Here is a 22,477-nt window from a genome sequence, read left to right on the forward strand (position 1 = left end):
TTGCTAAGTCATCCTACCAATGTGGTTTATTACAAACAGAGTGTCATATCATTGCTGACCTCAGCCAACTGCAGGGAGAAGCAAAGGAGGAATAATGAGACTGATGCATTTTAATATGACCATTATTACCAACTATTCAGTTAAAAAGACAATGTATGAAACCCTTTAAGGATCAATAATGCCAGACAGTGGAAACCTAAGCATCACATTAAACAGAAGAAATTAGAATTGCAGATACAAAACAAGTTTCTGAAACTTTAAAAAAGACTAAAACTGAAACACCTTTTATCTATCATGACATAGCCTAGCCCTGTAGAGAATAATTTACCTGAATGTTGGTTAATAGTGTTTCTACTGATGAAAGACCATCAGCAAAAAGAAATGGCGCCGGAAATCCAGGAGGCAAGGCCTGTCCAGCCAGTTGGACTTTATCTAAGGTTGGTTTCATTATTGGAATGGCAATTTGGACCTCTTCTGTAAAGACAGGTTTAAAAGCAACATCAGAAAGCATTAGAAATATAGGTAAATGTAACTTCTAGAAACTAGCATTCCATTTACCTGGAAGTCAAAATACAAGCGCATTAGTACAACTGACATTGTTTCCATCCTTGGGCAGCTGTGCTTGTTGCTAACATAAGATTGCAGAATAGTACAGAACAATAATGAATATACTGACGGGTACAACACAGCTGTATTAGTCTACTGTATCTCGAATTCTACAAAGTATACTACAGAATTACAAGTATTACACAGTTCATTAAACCTGAATGACCTTTCTTCATTCTGTCATGTTTGCCATTCTGTGATGTGCATTTTTTTTGTTGCTATGACCTTGACAAAATTCTAATCAGGAAGTGCATCACATCTCTTTACACCTTTAACGTTATCCTTCCCATAGGCACCAGTCAACAATCGCCACTGAGTCATTCCCTCCTGCTTAGCTAGCGCTAGCTTTGCATTGTCAGTGAAGTGTCAGCACAGGTTCTCTGAACAAGTACTGTGCTACTGTCAGCTTCTCCCATCATATGCAGTAGCCATGCTGCTTTGCTGAGCTTCTGTGGCAGAGGTGTTGAGAGAGCTGGGTGGGGTGGGGGAGCCACAGAGCAGCCAAGAAGGAGAGGGCAACCAGCACAGGGCGTTGCTCCTATGGCTTGCTGCACGGAGCTAGACTGATGCATTTCTTCCAAACTGTAGAATGGGGACATGCTGGTTTCCCCTTTACTTGCAGTTTCAAACCAGCCATGTTGCTATAGAGCAACCTGTGCACGCACAACAGAAATATGTGTTCATAATGAAGCAACAGTATTAGTAAATATTTTTCAAAAAATCCTTTAAATTTTGTAAGGAATCAGTACTAACACCAAGGAAACACATTTCTGAACAGGACAAGTGAAATTATGTTAGGACAGTAAGTAATCTCCTTTCAGATCCCTAATGAGCATTTTTCCCCAGGTATTCACTTGAAGCTGAAAACCACTACGCTAAAATCTAACAGTCTTTAAAGCCAAACCCTACATTTCTTTTACTGTGAAATGTTAAAAAAATACTCCTGTGCAATACTGCAGGGAAATCCAGTCTGTGTGTCATGTTCCTGCACCTGCAGAAATCACCAGGAATATTTCCTTGGCAATTGCTTTTTAGTAAAGCTTGCAACTGATGTACTGGCTGCAAGTTCATGACTCGTGTGTTTTTTCACAGCCAATCCTGATGATCGTTTCATTTGTCAAATGTCTTGGTCACATTAAAGCCAGGATTTACAATTAGACCACAGTGTACTGAAAAGGCCCCCTCCCTTACCTAAAAAAACCCAACTAGAGTCTGACAATGAACGGCACTGATGTGTCCCCCCAACAATGCTTCACAAACTCCAGGAGCATCTGTTGAGCAGCACTTTCTGCTGTGTTTCTAATGCATTACTTACTGACAAAGAACTAGGAGCATTCACAGGTTTCAAGTATTCTTTGAAATCACCACTTAGGGAGTATTTTGTTTTCACTATGCGAGTTCATTAAACGGCACATCTTCATCATGATTCTTCAGGACTAATAACAACAAAAGCCAGTAACCTCTACATGTCTTTGTAGCTCTCCTTTTAGAGCTGTGTTCACGTAATTTAAATGATCTATTTAAAAGAAACAAGCTCTAGTCACATATTCGGACCACAGAGTTCATGCTGATTCAGACACACCATTTCTCTTGTATCAGTGCCAGAGTTTTTAAAATAAGCTGGTATGTTGTTGCATATGATGTTACACAGAAATAATACTTAAGCCATGGAGTCACAAAAGACTAAACTGAAGTGGCATTTGGAAAAGAAAGTAATACATGAAGTATACATAACAAAACTAGAGCTGCTTTGAAATCTCCAGAAATCTCTACTATTTGGAGATGAAAGTAATAACATTAAATTGGACGAAAGGAAAATTACTATTGACTGTGAAGACAGGTTGCATGGTCTATGGTTCGTAATGTTACTGTACAGCAGATTGAAGTTTCAAAATAGTATTACTCTTCTTTAAAGAGATAGACACAGCTAAATTAGGTGCTGCTTGCTGCAGTGAGGATCAAATGCAAAAAGAATCATATTTCATCAGACCTAGTCAACACCAGGAAAATAAATAGAAATATAAGAGGTATGCAGGCAATGATTCATTTTGATAATCTGGCCCAAGAGAGACACATAGAGACAGCACACAGATCTAAGCTTCCACCAAAAGACAAATAGGACACAGAGGGTGGGAATTGGGATGACAGTGTAGCAGAGGTCACATCGATTTTCAGCAGCAGTTTTCACACAGATGAGATAACCCTGGACTCTATTTGGCCCATTGTTCATATCCTACCTGTCCCAGAAGCAATAAATTTCCAAGTCCCAGAAAAAGGGCAGTAAAGAAGAAGGATTCTACTTATGACTTCTTATGATTAAGTTTTTGTGCTAACCAAACATGCTTTGCAGACCAAGGTCACATTGCATGTTAAAGTCTGTAATAGCTGAAAACTAGAGGAAGCATATTATGTTTTAGCGTATATGGGTGGAAACTGTCAAACCATTCATCATCTTTTTTTTTCTTCTGATTGAAATCACACTCTGCAAAGATGAATGATAAATGCATTAGAAATCTATTTCAATCTTGTAATAGGTCTTCACATCTGAATGGTGTCTACATCCTGCCCGTATCCTGAATAAAGTGCACAGTTAGGCAGAAATTTATTAGCTAGACTGGAGAAATCATAATTGGCAAAGCAATTAAAAGTGGCTTGTGTTGGAAGCATTTTTTGCCGATTGTCTCAAATGCATCTCTTTAATAGGAAAAAAGATGTTGATTTAAGCATTTTGATTTTAAAGAACACTAAAAATATCAATGCTAAAAACTGCACTCACACATATAGTACAACAGAATAAGCAAGAAATAAAGCTAGAACAACTGCAGTGCAACCAAGGACAAACAACCTTTCTATTTATTGAAGCAAAGTGGGAACTACTTTTATCGAGCTTGTTTGTTAAACCTGCCATGCTTTATAGTAGCATTCAGGAATCCATTTAGAGCGTGGTCTTTTTATTTTAATTTCTAGCTGGCATGCAGATGAATACACGAAAGCAGGAATTATACTACAAAGAAATACACTGTAAACACTAACAGTGAATGGAATATTATCCCAGGAAGGCACATGGAAATCTGCCTGAAAGTTTCCTGTTCTTAATTCCATATACTGGAGTATTTCATCCTCTGGCTTCTGCCTAAGTTGCAGAAATAGGGATTGGAAAATGAAGCATCCACCTACAGACTAAGCACAGCACTGTGAGCACAAGTTACGTGAATTGCTCCCTGCATAACAGTGCATGGCCCAAACCAAGAGGCAGTTGTAGCTGCCAGCTGGTTTATTTGCTTTCAGATGGTATGTTTTTGAACCCATCATTCACATACCTGATACACTTGACACGCCACTTCCAAACAAGGTAGAAATTTTAAAGCTACAATTTACACCATGCATAACACCAGTTAGACCACGACATTACTTATTCAGGTGTACTTCAAAACTTGTATCTACCTAGACCTGTATAAGCATTATTCACCACTAATTCCTTTTCCTGCCTGTGGCATACAAGTTAGAAACCTAAAGGACTACAATGGCTTATCAGAATTTTAATTCTTTGAGCTTCACACTGGAGTGATGTGGATTACATTTAATGGTCCATAGTTACAGAGAACAGCACAGATACTCTAATGGACTTTTTTGACTTACAGAGGATCTGCAACATCAGGTGGGTTGTATGTGCAACACAGCTCTGAAAATAAGATACGTTTTTATTTCAAATAGCATTATTTGCCCAAAGGTCTTACAGAATCATCCAAACCAAATATATCTTCATAGTGGCAAGACATACCTTGACTTCCAGTTGTATATCTACTCCACAATAACAGTGATAGGCAGCGGTGTCCAAACATGGGTATTTTGACAGAATCAGGGCTCAAATTCTAACTTTTAACTGCAAAAAGCAGTTGTCCAAAAATGTGAGATGACTTCCCTTGAGTTTAAACCTTGACAGCTTCTGTGATGTTTAACTAGAAACTAGTAGAAGTGTTTTCTTTTACAGAAAGGCAAGTATGAAACCCCTGTAATCTGAAGCATTGTTTATTTCAAACATTTTATATCTCTAAGTCTGCAAGGACAGGGTTATCTGTCTTCAGTGTCTTAATAACTGAAAATCCTCCATAAACCCCTGCCTGCCTTTTTCTCTCTCAGTCATTGCTTCTCTGCCAGGAGCTGAGCACTCCTGTTCATCAGTGAGAAAAGAGACACCTCCTCCTAACCTGGCACCAGTCAGACTCTGAAATTTACTGCTTTAACCTTGTGATTCAGGTGCTGAATTTAAAGTCAGTGCTGTTTTTCTTAATTACAGTCCCTGAATGAGAAGGGTCAATGAATGCAATTGGGGAGTAGCTGATTAATCCAGTGCACTAGCTTTAAATCAGACTTTATTTCATTTTCATGTGATTGATACAACTTGATAGCACACAAGCCGTTTTCATGACTGAGCTTTGCAATAAAAAACCCTTCACTTTAAAAATAGTATCAAATCATTATATACTACATACACATTTCCAGGCTGCCTTAAAAACTTTTGGAAAACGTAAAACAGTAATAGTCCAGATCATTGATAGAGATTATCAGAACAGAACTGACCCCAGTACTGAGTCCGGGGCAACACCACTTGTGACCAGCTGCAAACTGGGTTTAACTCCATTCACCATGCTGTGTGTTAGGCCTTCCAGCCAGTTTTTTACCCAGTGAGCAGTACACCCATCCAATCCATGAGCAGTTTCTCCAGGGGAACACTGTGTGAAACAGTGTCAAAGGCTTTACTAAAGTCTAGATAGGCAACATACACAGTCTTTCCTTCATCCACTAAGTGGGTCACCTTGTCATAGAAGGAAATTGGGTTAGTCAAGCAGGACCTGCTTTTAATAAACCCATGCTGATTGGGCCTGTTCTCCCGGTTGTCCTACATGTGCCAAGTGAAGGCACTCAGGATGATCTGCTCCACAACCTTTGCTGGCACTGGGGTCAGACTGACAGGCCTGCAGTTCCCCAGATTCTCCTTCTAGCCCTTCTTGTAGATGGACATCACACTTGCTACCTTTCAGTCCACTGGGAACTCCTTGGTTAGCCAGGACTGTTAAATGATGGAAGGCGGCTTGGTGAGCGCTTCCATCAGCTCCCTCGATACTCTTGGGTGGACACATGCAGCCCCACAGACTTGTGGGTGTTCAGGTGGTATAGCAGGTTGCTGATCATTTCCTCTTGGATTATGGGGGCCTCATTCTCCTCCCCATCTCTGTCATCTAGCTCAGGGGACTGGGTACCCTGAGAAAAAATGGTCTAACTATAGAAGACTGAAGGCAGAGAAGGCATTAAGTACCTCAGTCTTTTCCTCATCCTTTGTTACTATGTATTCCCCCACCTCCAGTGAAGGATGGAGAGTCTCCTTAGCCCTCTTTTTGCTGCTAATGTATTTATAGAAACATTTTTTATTGACTTTTAATGTCTGTTACATTAAGAACAATGTGCTAGCTTAGGTAAAACTGAGGATTTGGAGCAGTAAGAAGAGAAAGAAAACTCTGTAAGCAATGCATTCACCAACCTTTCCATAGACCTGTTCTCAGGAATGATGAGGGTGTGTTTTCCTGAAGGATGTCATAAAGCAGGCACTTAGTGCTTGAATAGGAGAAGGAGGCAAAAAGCAGGGAAATGAAAATTTCACTAGAAAAGGCTGAAATTACAGTTTACAAATTGTCTTTATCTGTGCACTCTTTATCAAGAGGTGTGTAATTATACAGCTTTGACATTTTCATCAATGTACTCTCATTAATAACACAGAAATTATACCTATTTATAACTTCAACATATTTACAATATAGTCAGATGTTCACACGGCACTGACGGTAAAAACACTTGAAAATATTTTATTAATTCAAACCTTAAAAAGAAAAAAGCCTTGAGTTAGATCAGACACTGGGTTTGCAATAAATGAAAACTGAAATGGAGAAGTGCAGCAACTCACAGACTAGACACCAAAGCTGAAGTGTTTCACTGCAAGTAACTTCAGTCTAAAGTTCAATATGTACAGATCAACAACTGACATCACCTGATTAATTCTGTTTATTAAGGAGAACCGTAAGTACAAGGCTACTATTAAGTAAATAAGGAGCCTTCAAAATGCTGTGTTATATTTTCAACAACTATTTACAATTTGCAGTTTGTGCTGTATTATACCTGCTGTCTCCTATGAGCTTCTCATGCAGGTTTTGATAATCTAGATTCCAAAACATTTAAAGTTGTCCCATGCTTTAAGTTGCTTCTTAATCTGCACAGAAGAGCAAGTACTATCAATTTGCATTTTCCATACAGTAATTTAAAGTAACTAGTTACTCTCAGTCATTAACAGTAGCTTGTCACTCCTCACAATGACAAGAAGCATTATTTCTACTGACAATAGAGAACAGTGAAAATGCCAACCGTTCACTAAAAGGCTAGTAGGAGAATTACCAGGGCTTGGAAGAAAGGAGGAAAATGAAACAAAATAAACAAAATCCTCCTCATGGCCATTCTCAAGAGGGTATACATTTTTCTCAGCTAACTCTCCCACTAACATTCACAAGGTTTTTTTTTGTGGTGATTTTTAAGCATCGCTGTAGTCTGACTATTCTTCTACTGAGATTTTAAACTGTCAGATGAGGGTGGGTAGGAGGAACTTGCCAAGAAAAAAAAAAGATTCTTTAATTTTCTTGGCGGATTCAGCTTTTCCCTATTAATGTTGAGATTATTTCTTCAACTATTTTGTTGCAAATATTTATGACTCCATATGGAACAACAGATGTTGAAGGGAAGGGATAGCAGAAAAGACTTCATTTTCAGCAATTACCCTGCTACTTGTTGTCATACTGTAGGTGTTCTTAGTGCATCTATTTTACATACCACCCTGTCCTTTCACACACTGCAAAAATGTCAGTTTGGATAATTAATGTAATAACTTCAGTCCAGATCATTTCCACAATATTAATTTAAGGGGAAAAAAATAGACAAGAGGAGGAAGGAATCAGGAAAGAAGGGGGAAGACAGGAATTTCTTTTCCAGTCCTTCTGGAATATCAATCAGGAATCAGTTTCTTGCAAAGCTGCACTGGGTCCTTAATAACAAATCTTTCCCTTTTTTCCTTTGAGACAGACTGCAGTGACTGCCACCAAGACGAGAAATCATGTAAGAAACAGCAACACAAAGCTATGCAAGAACCAGCACAACTGCGTAAGAAAGGTGAAGGAACACAGGCTGGGTGTGGTGAGGATAAATAGGAACAGGTTGATGGTGTTCAAGCTGAAAAAATGTCTGTTAACTGAACTGTCAGCTTACCAGCACAGGCAGCCAGAGCTGGAGAGTATCAGTCCCACCATGCAGACAGTGAGGTCCACACACCAGCAGAGCTGCTCCTGCTCTGCCATGTCCTCAGGCAGCAGGCGAAAACCAGCTCCTGGCCAAACATGACCACTGTTGGTGAGCATCATGGTCAGACTCATGAACTGTGCTTTAGCTTGTATCCAACCACTGTGCATGGGGACTTAGGAAGGAAGGAGAGGGAGAAAGGGAGCAGCTGAGTCCCAGCGCCACACTAACTGCAGCTACATGGCTTCTGGGCAGAAGGTGGCTCCCAGATGGTGTAACTTGGATGACAGGCAGCAGAAGCTGGCAGCTGCCTGCTAAAGCACCTAAACAGGCCTGCTGCAGGGGCAGGTGCACTGTGGTGGGCAACCAGGTACCTCTGGAAATGCAGAATTCAAGAAGTGAGAAGCAAAACCCTGCACCCCAAGAAAGGCCTTCCGTACCTCAACAGTTAGGCAATCTCCTTTATGTTTCACTTGTAACAAAACTATACAGTGTGCTTTTAGATAATTTTCATCATCTACTCCATTTACTGCAGAATTTGGCAGTATAGTCAATAATATGAAGCAGATCTCATTTGAAAGATTCCATTTTTTCCTATTCATAAAACCCACAAAACTACATAAATGCTTCCAGATAGCTGTGATTGGTGGGACCAAATTTTCACCAGTATAGCACACATGCTTGCGTTTCCATTTTGCACCTAAAAAACTCTACCTGCCAGCTAAAGATGCAGATGTGCCATCACTGGGAAAGGCTTTTTGACACTGACTTCCTGGTCCAGGGATCTATTCAATTGTCACCTGTGCATATCATAGAATCGTAGAATAGTTAGGATTGGAAAGGACCTCAAGATCATCTAGTTCCAACCCCCCTGCCATGGGTGGGGACACCATCCTATCCTATATCCTATCCTATATACCATATCCTAGGTGCAAAGTATGTGCTCCTAATCTCAGGCAAAATCTGACTGGAATCAAGACACTCACTGCCTTCTGGGGCCCAGGCACTAAACACAGGTCCACTCTGCCCATAGGCAGATATACAGGCACATAGCACTGAGCAACAAGGGGCGTTATTCCCTGGCATCAAAGCTTAGTGATCACCAGCACAACCGACCAGTAGCCGTGGAGGCAGCTATGGGGGTCTGGGTGCCATCAGAATAAGATAAAGGAATTCTAACCTGAAAAGTTAGTAAGTATAAATATTTTTGTAATGTGTCTGTCCTCTGTAGAACTACACGCAGTTACTACTATATAGATATTATAGTTATGTATTATATGATCTATGCTAACATGGTAATTATGACACAAAAGATACTTCAACTCTTACTATATTTTAAAATAGCGCCAAGTTAGTATCAATATTATTACTGTTGAGGTCATTTTCTTAAAGTATATGTATAACCAGCAGTTAAGTCCTCCAACTATTTGAAGCAGACAAAGCACTCCATTTCCTGGGTAATTATTCCTGCTTTATTAAAGTTTATTTTACAACTGTGTAAAATAGGTTATAAAGGACAATTCTGCTATTATGTCCTCCTCTGCTTAGGCTTAATAAATACTATATTCCGTACCATCCATTAAAGCCAAGCAGTGGAGAAAATAGAAATGGTAGTAATCTCCTCCACAGATGTAAAATACTTTAATAAAATAAGGGTGTATAACAGTCAGGAACAAATTACTGAGGTCTGCTTTAATAAAATAGTACCCTTAAAGAAGTATTACTCTTAAGGCACTGACATTCCCACTGCAGTGTATCCTTTCAAAGCAGTGTAGCTTGTTAAAATGGCAAGATATCTTTTTGCAATAGAGTGTTTGTGTCCAGGCAGATACAAGGTTTGTATAGAATGCATCCAGGGAGCCATAAAACTGGTGGGAAACATATTTCTCCGTGGTATTTTAGTACTTTGAAAAATTCAATCACTGGGAAAAAATGTTTTGCTGTAAACATCTGAAGAGCATTATAAAAGCAATGGCTTCCCACAGCACCTGCTTAAATAATTTTAAGAGGGAGTGAGTATGTCTTTGCTCATCTTCTAAAACTTGTAGAAAGCTTCTCCTATTAATTTCCCTGGTGCTGTCAGGCCAGGGCACTCTAAATCAGAAATAATTACGAGTGCAATTGGGGGATGTTCACCAGCAGCATTCTTGCACTGTAGAAATAAGACAACTTTCAAAACTGATCACTAAGAGAAACAGGATTACCGTAAGAGAAAAATAGACCCAGAAAGATGATAATCTTAACAGTGTCCTGAATGAATTATGAATTCCTCAGATGTCAACACAGAAGTACTGTGCTTTATATCCTAGTGTTTGAAATCAGTTCAGTGACACATTGATTTTATAAACCCTGATTATCAAGAAGCATGAGGAATTCATCCCCTTTCAATTTACTTTCTGTTTTAATTCTATAGGCGGGCAGCAGTTCTGTGCTGTAGCTGTTACCAGTGCGGCTCCTCATACAACACAACAGTCCTGTTGGAGACTTCCACAGAAACCTCTAACTGTGCCCCAGCTCCTCCGGCCTCCCCTGCTGCCCGCAGCACATCCTGCAGTGCCAGTGCCCATGCGGTGGGCACTGGTCTGTGGCACACCCCTGCTGTGGCTGGCCAGCCTGGCTCTTGCCACAGCCACCAGGGTCCTGCATGAAACAAGACATGCACCCACCTCTCTGGGGTTTTGCCAGCCCACAGTGCACAGCAGCACTCCCAAGTGCTGCTGTTTAGATGCTTCTGGTATCCCCTGCACATATTAAAGGTCACAGAACTGAACCGATCCTCTCTTGTCTAGGAAACAAAATTTGGCTTATCCCAGTCCTTTTTTTCTCTTCAACTAAGAGGGCAAGTAATAGGCCCTTTGATAGAAATGTTGTCCTGGTGTATCGATATTACATCTTAGTGACAGAATGATTAGACTCACATATACCAGCATTACAGCAGCTCTCAGTGTGGAGAGCCGCATGTCCATAGCAACGTAGCACACCTCTTCGCCACCAAATGATTACATGATGCTCTGGGGAAAGACAAGTTTTCCTAGCACACAGCTAATCTATCAAAGGGAAAACCTCCTTCTGACCCAAACAGCAGCCTCAATCTGAGTATAAATATAAGCTAACCACCAACTAGTCCATGTCCACTACTTTGCAACCTAATAACTCTTAAATCTATTGCTGTCACTTATCCTGAGCTCTTTTAAAAGATCAAATACTGGGGGAAGGACAGAAAGAGAAAACTTTCTGCAGGCAGCAACTGTTTGACATTAATCTGCTGTGCTCTCCCTTCAGATCAGACCGAGCCCTGTTTGGCCACTGGAGCATCAAGAAGCTGCCAGATGCTCTGAGCCTCTCACAGCCAGTACGTCTTCAATGATCACCTCCTTAGCAGTGACTCCCAATACACGTCTGAGACAAAACATCACTTGTAAGAAAAGCGTTAACTATTTAAACCACAAGAGGTTAATTCCAGGGTCCTATGTTTTCCTCTAACAGGTTACTAGCAGGGGTGCAATTCCCAGTAGCTGGTCAACACTTTCCCTCTCTCTACTCTTCTCTCTACCCAAAACCTCAGGTATCTGTGCCATTCAGCCTGAAACAGCAAAATGCATAAAACTATGCTCTGCTATAGAAAGAGGCATATAGCAAAGTCTGGCAGTAAAGCCCTGTTGCTTAGGCTAATTTAATTTATAACAGCCTAGTACCTGCTGAAGGCAAAGCACAAAAGCTGGAGAACTGAGCAAGGAAGATTTGAGTATTGTTTTTCAGCTCCTTACAGCCATGTGCATGTACAATCCCACTCTTTTAGTGATCTGCCACTGCAAATGGAGCACTGTAGAACATGCTGAGAAACTTCAAGAACCTTCTGCCTCTAAGTAACTATAATTTATGGTAGACTTTATGACAAACAAGAAGTGGCAATGGCTTCATCTCGCTAAATAAAATCTACTAAACAGACTTTTGGATAAATCTCTTGGGCCTTACATGCTTCTCAACTGAACCCAAAATACAAACCAAAACAAAGTACTTAGAAAATTAGTACTATAGACCTCTCATGCATTCACAGACAGATTTCAAACCAGCCTCAGATTTGGCTGGTGGCTGAAGACTCCAGCTTCATGGACTTGCTACCAGATTTGCAGCCAATGCCTGGAGTGGCAGTGAAATACTACCACAAGCTCTGCAGCTGGCTCCCAAGGGAAAAGAGAGAAGAGAAACCAGCATCATCTTAAGCACCCTCCCGCTGCAAATACACAAGTTGTAAAAACAAACCCAAATATACATTGCCCATATTCAGTTAAGAAGTGAGGAACTAAAAAGTACCAAACAGTTGTCTGTGTATCTACTTCTGAATGACAAGAAGAAGGCTTTGCACTCCATTAATGCATCTGTTCTAGTGAGATTCCCAGCAGGTCAGCTAGGAGCATGAACTCACTGGTGTTTGTAAGTCATATTAAAAACTCTATAAACATAAAATCCTTCAAAAATGTTTAGGTTTTTATTACTGCTTTTAGCAAGCAAAGCATTTTCCTTTTAAAAGTGGTATCCTCTATTTGTGGGGCACATCATATTTTCACTTTGGTTTATTCTACCTTCTTGCTTTGAAACTGCATTACTTGAGAGAGTAGCTGACATACCCATTCATGGTAGTGCACAAAATGAAGCTTAATGAATCCCCAAAGCAATGTACTTCATGTGCTAAAATCAATGTACATTGCCTGCTACAGTATCTCCCTGTGAAATTGAGGCATTTGCTCAGAAATTTCTGTCTCAACAAGGTCTTTTCTTTTTTTGTAGTGCTTAACTGCCTTTTGTCTGCTCTTGTCTCCCTCCAGTGTTGCTCAGATGGCAATCTTTTATTCCTTGTGCAAACTCATTTGGAAAATGCTGGATGGGCCACAGCTGTGTACTGCTATGTAAGGTCTAATACATGTCAAGTACTGCTTTATACACGCTGAATAAACACAATGAAACAAAGTTTTAATTGATTATTAAGAAGGCAGGGCTCTAGAGAGAAAGTAGTATTTAAAATCAGATTTAATCAACTAGTTTTGTAAAATTCTAAAAGGTATTGATGCTGTACATGCTGCCATTTGAGCTCTGAAGTTTTCACTAAGGTTACCACAACCCAAGGTGAAAAGCTATTTCTGGGAGGTTTCTGCAAACATGCAAGTCTGCAGCTGATGAAAACCAAGCAGTGGATCAAAGTATTAATGAAGCATAAACCTTACCTGGAAAGGTATTTGCCCACATATATGCTAAGAAATTGAATAAAACACACGTTTTTCAAGAGCCAATCTCTGTTCAGGTACTCTGGAACCTTTGAGCTCAGTCATTCTCAAACAGTAAAATAGGTTCTTGTTTTCTGATGTATAATGTCTGGATTTATACTTTCTACTAATAAATACTTATTAAAATCTACCAGTAAATAAGGCCTTAAATACTGACATTGCTTCTGCCAAAGGTATCTAAGTTGGATATTCGGTCTAGAACCATAAAAAGTCTCTTCATATGAGTTGTTTAAACCAACACCTGTGAGATGGTACAATTAAATTTATTTCAAAGAAATAAGAACAGAAATGAAGTAACTGGTAATCAAAATAATTGTAGATCCACAAAAAAAGTGCCTCTGGCCCTCCACAGGACACTCCTTGCGGAATCACACATTTTTTGAAGGACTATTTGAGAGTCTGGGCAATGATTAATCTGAAATTAAATCTACAGTCAGAATTTCTTTATACCATGAACATTCTCACTGACTGTATTTCCCTGTAGGACCCCAGCAATCTATGTGCAAAAATGCACTGTGAAGAGACTAATTTTTTCTCCTTTTACTTCAAACAAAAAATGCCAACCATACCCTGAAATTTAGGTTATAAACATGGGTAATGTCTACTAAGTGGCAGTATGAAGAACCTTCATTAGTTTGAAGTACATGGATTATCAATCAAATGAGAAATAAGCATGGAGCGGATGAAACTACAATTACAAATGATGTTTTGTGCATGATCATGTCTTCAGAATTGTTACAGGATGCTGTGAAATAAAAAAATCATTTGTATCCACAGTCCAGAATAATACAGTCCATTACAATGATGTACTTCAGAGCAGAAATGTCATTTGTTATGTTTCACATTGTTCCACTTCTATCCACCGAATATATATTTTGCTTTATTTTTAAAAAGGATGAATTCACTTTAGAGAACTGACAGCTTATATGAATATTTTAGACTTGCTTGCAAGTAACAGAAAAAAAAACATGGCATAAAACTCAAGCTCCAAGTTCCCCAGAATGCCTACTGAGAATAAATTCTATGTTTATTTGTATTTCATTTTCCTTGAACAACTGCCTTTCCCTTGGGTATTTGTTAAAAGCATAAAAAGAATGAGCCAAATTCACTTCTCAATAACATCCATTCAGCATTGTTGAAACTGGTAAAATTGCACTAGACTAGCCAAGGGGAAAATCTCACTATTTAGTAAATATATATATATAATAATAAGATGTATTGTTTAATCTTTAAATTCTCTGTCCTCTCTGCTTATCAAAAAAGAAAAAAAGCAGCTGTTTTATTATAAATCCATGACCTCACACAGGAATAGATATGATGTATATGCTCTGTTCACACATTCAGGTGGGGGTTATGTGGGGCTATGTACAAATGCACACTATACATTTCCCACTGGACTTGTAGAAGACTCGACAAAGTTTCCATTAACTCCACTGCACAAAGGACTAGTTACATTTTTGCATGTACTGTTTGCTTAAAGATTCCCATAAATAATCTTACTTGACTTACATTCTAAGAACCACAAATTGAGGAACTGCTGGTAGCAGAATGGCTCAAAGTGAAATCAGCCATGAGGAAGGTCCCACTTCCTGCCCTCACTATCCACCAGGAAAGGCTGGGCTACCCAGGGTCGCTCTCCACCAACCTGTGCAGATGTCTCAGAACTCTCTGGATAGCATACAGAATGAAAAATCCAATTTCCACTATATGAGATCACTACTCCCACTCCAGCTGACCATCACCATGATTTTTGTACAGTTCGATTTTGTATTTTTCAACAGAGTTTGCAGGAAAAGTCATTCAACACTAATGCTGCAGCATGCAACAAGGACACCTAAATGGAGTGCGTGGCCAAGAGCAGGAGTTAGTGTTTCTTGCCCACTATTCCCCTAGAAATTACAGTTTACAGCTTGTTAGTAGAAAAATAATGTCTTTAAGATCTAAGCCAATGTTTATAGAAATATCATGGATTGTCTTTATTGCCAGCATAACAAACCCCCCAAAATACAATAGCAAGTAATGTGACCATTGCCCTTGGCAGCGCCATTAAACTGGGCAGTGAACTACTTCAAATAGCTGTGAGTGTTAAACATTAGTTCTGCCTTAAGTAGGTTGATTTTAACAGTCAAATGTGCACTGCAGTCTATCTGAACATTAAAAGCACCTTTCAAACTTAATTTTACAGAAATGTTAACGACCAGAACAAACTATTGAAGGCAAAAAAGAAAAGTAATTATTTCAACAGATGAAAGGAAACAGTAAATTAACACTCTTGTTTTAAAAGGGGGCTCAGTAACTTATCCGCCTTAAGGAAATACCATTAACTGAAGGTACTATGGATGTTTCATTTAACATGTTTATGGTCTGGGGTTTCTTTTCTCTTCTGGCCTTTAAAAATGAGGTTTGAGGCAAAAGGAGGTATGTAAATCTTTAATCGAAATACAAGCAGCTCCAGAAACGCTTTATGAAAATCACAGCAACAGAACTGGTTCCTAAATATCTACGTTACGTGTCATGTACACACACGTATACATGCAGGGAGAAAAAAGACAGAACAAAGCCTTCAACAGCAACAACCTTCATTCATGTCCACAGAGGCCTCTGAAGACTAAAGAAAGGAATAAGACAGAAGTAGAATGACTCAAAGTATTCCTAATACACCTCCAGTGCCTATGTACATAAAAAAACGCCAAAATTAGGGACAGCTGAACTAATCCTATTATTACATTAAAAATTACCTAGGGAGAAATTTGTCATAGCTTCGAATATGTTAAACTGCTTGTTATAAAATACAAACCATCCCACTTTTTGCACGCTAGCTATATTCAGTGCAATTCTGAAAACTGTTTAAAAACACTCACTGGCTTGCAAGCAAGATTCTTCTTACCATATGTGTTGCAATACGGAAGCAGACTGTAGACATTTCCAAAGGAATTTCATATATATATATGTGTATATATTAAATGTTTACAGCAAAATTTAGGTGATCATTTATTTTTTGTGGACATGCATTTTCCACACAGTAAAAAATGTACTGATATAAATGTGGGGTTTGAAAATAATTTATTCTGCCTCTTCAGCATAGCTACATATGCTTTTCATTCTGAAATCACTCATTCCAGACTTCAAATGATAAAATGGCAACGATTCTCCTGACTTGTACATGTCCACTTTGAAAACATGGTCAAATGTAAGGTTTATTCAGCCAAGCTGCACTGCTGATGAAAGTGGCTTTAATTTTGGCTTTAATTAATAGTTTTTCATAAAGGATACTTTAGTAAAGATACAATATTGTACCGCATATATATCAGTGTGCAAGTGTTTGTGCGTATTTCTGTAGACACTGCTACAAACGCACACACACACTCATGTAAGACATATCACCTAAGAGGTAAGCAAATAACTGCATTCAGAATTTAGCAATACTGAAGTAAACTGAGAATCAGAAGGTCAGGAAAAATTGCTGATGTAGTCTCAGAAAACACTGGCTTTGACAGTTAAGCCAACTGAAGAAGTTCCCACACCCTACAGCACAGCTTCTCAGCCCCTTCTGTGAAAACCTCCTGGATGCCTATATTTAAACTGCCTCATATAAATAAGAATCTTTTCACTAACACCTCTGGCTGATACAAGCTTGGTATTTTGGGGAGACATTTCCTTGCTTAAGGTGTTTTAATGTGGAAACAGACACAATCTGTTTATTCTTACACATTACTTAAATCGTGGCAGTTAACGTCATCTGCCACAAAACTAGGAATGGGACTTAAGGCCCTCCCACCACCTTTTTCTTCCCCTTTTTTTCGCTAGCTGAACAGGATATATTGTCTTGTCCAGCTTAATGAAGAAATTAAGGATAGTGTGGAAAAGTACACAAAGTGCAGCCTTTGATAGAGAGAATAGGTAGGTAACATCTCAAGGCTTCACTCTGGTGACAGCTGGAGAACAGCCTGCCTGGATGCCAACCAGCAGGGCTAGAAGCAACCATACTGACGTGACTATGGCAGAGACTTCCCAAAGCAGAAAGGCAAGATTGCTGGGAAGTCACTGCATCAGGCCAGACCCACTCAGAAACTGTGAGATACACTACCCAAATCAAGCTGCAGCTTGCCATCTCAGCATCAATCACTCATGTGTTGGATCAATCATTATTTGCTATTGAGTTGTGATAAATACGACCATGTTCAAGCCTTCAAACAGTAACTCCTACTTCTTCAAATACATTATGACAGTACTGTTGCTATAAACACATCTGCATCAAATTATTAGGGTAAGAAGTATTTGTGAGCCAGCAGTCTAGAATGATAAGTTTTAGCTGCACACAGCAAGGTATACACTTATTTAAAAATAAATGTGAAATTCAGTCTTCCACAAAAGCAGCAGTGTCATGAGAAAACTCGGGCTTTAAGTTTTGTAAACGCTGCATTTTCAATATTAGAGTGTCAGTCTTCATTCACTCTCTGATAAGGTTGTCAATCAAACAGCAATCTAGTTTTGTAAGACTTTAACCAAAGATCAAAGCAATGATACTGCTGAGTTCACATTACCTTCCCAGAGATAACTACTTGAACACTTTCATAGCGCTGCATCGATATTAACTTTGCAGAATTCCTTCCAAGCAAATAACACAGGACAAAGTTTGACAGCCCTTCTGGCTTCTGCTCTCATCCCTGATCTAAACGGAATCCCAGTCTCCATTCCCTCTACCCCCTCATAACTGCCACTGGGATATTGAAGTTGAGGACTGCAGGACTTGCATTGAATTAAACTTTTGTCAATTAAAAAGGAAATGAAATGTGCTTTCTGTCTCCTTTGGGAAACACATTGAATGTCTTTTACTCAATAACAATAGTTGAGCAATAAAAAGATGAGTGAGCAAAATGTGGTCTATCATCGTTTTGCTTTTGACTTCAGCCCAATGGCAAATGAAAGGCATCCAAAATCAATTTCAAGAAGCTAATAAATTCAGTAGGTGAAAGCAGTGAAAATATAACTTTTGCAGCCTCATCATCAAGCTGATTTATAAGCAAAGCTGTCCCCAATTCCTACACACTGTGTCACCCATATTTTCAGTTTCATGCCGGTAATATACTATTTTTAAGGAGTTGATATTCTGAAGCTAAACACAGACATAGATATAGATATATACATATCTATTTTCCTTCCACAAACATATGTCCTGGTGATATCAAAGTAAAAATCTGAACATACTACACCTAGGAAATTGTGTTCGTCACTATCAGTTACCTCTCCCCATAACAGTGAAAGAAAGGTGAAGGCTACTGCTGCACACAAGGGCAACCTCGAGCCAGATCAACAGCTTTCCACAGCTCCACATAACTTCCAAAATAGACCTCTTTATGGCAGCATGGGAAGGGAGCTGTTGGGGTTTTTATTTGCTTGTTAACTGACTGAGAAGCTTGCCAGACCAAGCCCATCTACAGGCAAGCTTCCAAAGGGAAATGAATTGCCCATACTTACAGCGTAATTTAAAGTCCTCCTTGAGCAATGCTGAATACCTTCAATGTGTAGCTTATGAGCCTACTAAGAAACAATAGAGGGCTTCTACTTACTCCAAAAGCAGTTACTTCAAATTTACATGAGAAGAAAATTCAATCCATATTTTCTACCATGACATAACAAACCTTGATTCAGGGTCAAGTCCATCCAAATGATTCAGTGGCAACTGCTCTTAAGAGTTAACTGGAGCTTCTCACTAGACATGATTTTGCAGTGCAGTTACTACATGAGGAAGAGAGGGATGGCATGGATGTACCTCCCCTGCCTTGTACTGCCAGGACCAACTCTTCCCAGAGGTGTGATGATGTAGCCTTTGGTTACACACCAGACTTGCAGGTGCACCATGAAACATTGTCAACAAGTATCAAGCTGAGGCAGGTAAACAGACAACTGTACAGCAGGCCTGAGAGCGGCAGGTCTGCATTGGAAAAAAGGATTTCTGAGAGCAGCAGTTTCTATTTCTGACACAGCTGATCCACATGATGCCTTCTGGATTTGTTTGTTGATCTGAACCAACTGAAGACAGCGTACCACACAAGGTCAATTATTTAACTTGCTTAGAAGTCATTAACAGTGTTAAAATTTTCTTAGGTGTGCTACTTCTTTAAAAAGAATAAATAAATTTCCATAGTTTTTAATAGTTAAAATACATTTTAAATAAATTAATTTCAAAAAAGAGCAAAAAACCGTCAGAAAACCCCCATAAAAACCACAAAAAAAGCAAGCAAAAAAAATTATAAAAATCCCTGAACAGGGAAACAGGTTTCTGACCTTTGCGATTTCTGTGTCAATGTAAAGATGTATTTGTTTCCTGTAGAAAAAAGACATAAACTGAAAAAGAAAGGAGATAGGCAGGCAAACTGGGTGCTGGATGGAGCTTTGATGAGCAGGATAGAATGTGGATAGAAAGCACAAGTAAAGAATGATGGTGTATGTGGACCGGGGACATGTACAAGTTTTAGAAAACAGCAGGTGGAGAAAATTGTGGAACAGAATTATATTTAAAGGGGAGAAGTTTAAACTAGGTGAGAACAGAAGAGGAATCACACTTGGAGTGCAAATATTGCTTTTGTCACTTAGTTCATACTGTGAACATGTCCAGGTTTTTCCTCCTCAAGGCAGAGCAATGGGAAATGCTGTTCTTTCTTACTCTTATTTCTTCAGCAGAGCATCATCCTTCTCAGATGGTAGAAGCTTTTGGTAGCTTTGACTGTTATTACAGAACATGGGACAACTATTTCCTCACCATGCAGAAAACACTATGGTTATTTTTCATGTCAGAAATAGCAGAACTTTTTTCCTCTGCCTTTACTCCATGATTTTGCTGACCAGATGAAAATGAGTGACTATAAAAGCCAGCTCAAATCTGAATTACACTGTAGACCCCTCTTTCTTCTGTATATCTGTTTTACCTGTTCACCTCTAATGTTTATAAGCAAGAAAAAAAATACTAAGTTTTTTAGTCTCAAACACTTTATCCTGCTGAAGACAGTCTGTGCCATGCCCTCTCTCCACACTTTCAGCTTTGTGTAATACTTCCAGTAAAATCAGAAAGTCTAAGAGAATACATTACTGATATTTCTGTAATACCAAAGATACAAGAGTTATAAAACACTCGTAGATGTCTGTCCATCTACAAGTAACCTTTAAAATAACAGCTCTTTGGCGCATGTGTAATAGAGTCACCTGGACTTTTTAACACCGCTTTCTTGCTTATTTCTTCTTGCCTTTCTGTGCAATTGACTGCCCTGATTTACACTATCTAATAAAAACCTATGGGGCTGTGATCATACATTGGCTGGTGGTCTGGATTTCAACAGAATGCAAATGTAAGCAAAAGACATATGAGCACATATGTTTTTATGTGGAACAGAAGTTAAGCTGTGAACACAATACATCACCCTGCAACAAGGAGCTATGTTAGAAGCGATTCCTGTCCACCTTAGGTGACCCACTCATCACATCTCTGCAACCTCGCCTGCAAGCACGAGGGGGTACTGGAGGAGCTGGGGTGGTCTCTGTTCCAGGACTCCAGATCTCTAGGAGACTCCTACACACCATATTTACAAAGCACTATCTTTCTATATTGTTCATATCCCAGAACACAGCAATGTATAGCTAAGATGTGTCACCTACCAGATGCATAGTGAATTTTTGGGACCATTGCAAAAGCCCCTTGGACATTAATATGTGTAGGTAGCAAGACAGTAAAATTATGTTTATAAACCGTACTTGAACTGCTGCTGTTTCTGAGCACCCTTAATGCTATGGGGTGCTATTCCTTCTCAGACCTCTTGTCAGACTTTGCTAAGTATACAGTGATTTTACATATTTTTAAGCACAAATTACCTACACAGTCCTCCATACCCACAGGATTTAAAATTAGTTTTCAAACATAAGTTTAAGATGTTGAATTTTTCTGCATTATCTTTGATAATTCCATGTGAAAAATAGTTTCTCCTAAATTTTGAAGGTTTCTTCAGGTATTTCTAAAGATGGCACCTTTATGAAAACATCTTAAAAACTGAATATATTTCAATATAAAAATGCCTGACTGTATCCATAACTAAGTCTTCACTTAGTTAAAAAGTTTTGATATTATCTCTATTGTTTCTTCTTCAAAGGAGATTCATAATTAGAAAAGTTCTGCAAATTTGCACTAATGAAGCAGAAACATCTATGAAGTAATGAATTCTATTAATCACCACGTAAGCAAATAAATAGAAAATTCTGAAAGTGTAAGTATACTTAGCCCCTTCTTTTTATGATTTTGGTAGCAGTTTATGTAAAATTATTTCTAAGTCTTTATTCCTAAGAAAAGTTATTCCTAAGTCTTAATAACAACTTAAACTGGGAATTGTAATGGTAAGCCTCCTCATGCTGCAGCAGATGACAGTTGGGCCAGCCCAAGCAGTATTCAAGGTTGTTGTAAGCAACTAAGGCCTCTCAAACAGTCTCTCTTTCAGTTCAGGACTGCTCAAGTTAAGCCACTGAAGACACCTCTTGCTCCCTAATATGTCTGCAGTGTCACAGCTGCCAGGATGAAAACAGCTGAGAGATATATGTGATCTTGTCCCCCTGGGGAAATCCCTGCTTCTGTACTGTCTTCTGTCCCTCGGAATGCAACACTGTCACAGAGCAGAGCCATAAATATTTAAACTGGAGAGCAAAACATGATTCATAGACTAAAACTAATTAATCACCTGTCCAACAAAACTGAGCTGCATTTAGTGTAGTTCAAAACCTTCATCTTCAAAGTGATGTGAGATCCTACTGCAAGCCACCGCTACTGAATTTTAACAGAAACACAGACAAGTGCTGGGATTTAAGTGTGACCCACAGGACATAGAGATGAGGGGGGTTCCTTAACTAAAATTTGGTACTTGTTATTCTTACTCTAACTGCAAACTCGCATCAATACCTTTTCTGGTTTCTGAACTTTATCAATCGACACCTGAAAGAAAAACCCAAGTCCTTTTCTTGTTTATGTTTTTGTTTGCTTCCTCACATCCAGCATCTTGTTGTCCTCACAAAGTCTCTCTAAATCCAGGGGAAAAACGATGCCATTAAAAATTGCCTTACTATAGTATGTGTTAGCACCATTATATGAAATAATTGCTCCTTGGGAAATTCTAGACAGTCAATTAACCCCCAATTCATGACTCAAGTGGCAGAGCAATGAATAAAGGCTAGGGGTCCAATTCTCAATTAGGATGAAATTTTTCCCTTAATAGTTT

General features: G+C 39.1%; 1 protein-coding gene across 2 annotated transcripts in view; it reads right to left on the minus strand.

Annotated features, from left to right (window-relative positions):
* Positions 1–22,477, minus strand: part of DACH2 (dachshund family transcription factor 2) — a 283,111-nt gene that overhangs the window by 17,830 nt on the left and 242,804 nt on the right. For both annotated transcript variants that reach the window (XM_005148278.3, XM_034064027.1), the window contains one exon: positions 329–474. In XM_005148278.3, coding sequence (XP_005148335.2) covers positions 329–474 — 146 coding nt within the window. The remainder of the gene's footprint in view (positions 1–328; positions 475–22,477) is intronic.

Source organism: Melopsittacus undulatus, chromosome 6 (assembly GCF_012275295.1).
Source record: "Melopsittacus undulatus isolate bMelUnd1 chromosome 6, bMelUnd1.mat.Z, whole genome shotgun sequence".
Lineage (NCBI taxonomy): Eukaryota > Metazoa > Chordata > Aves > Psittaciformes > Psittaculidae > Melopsittacus > Melopsittacus undulatus.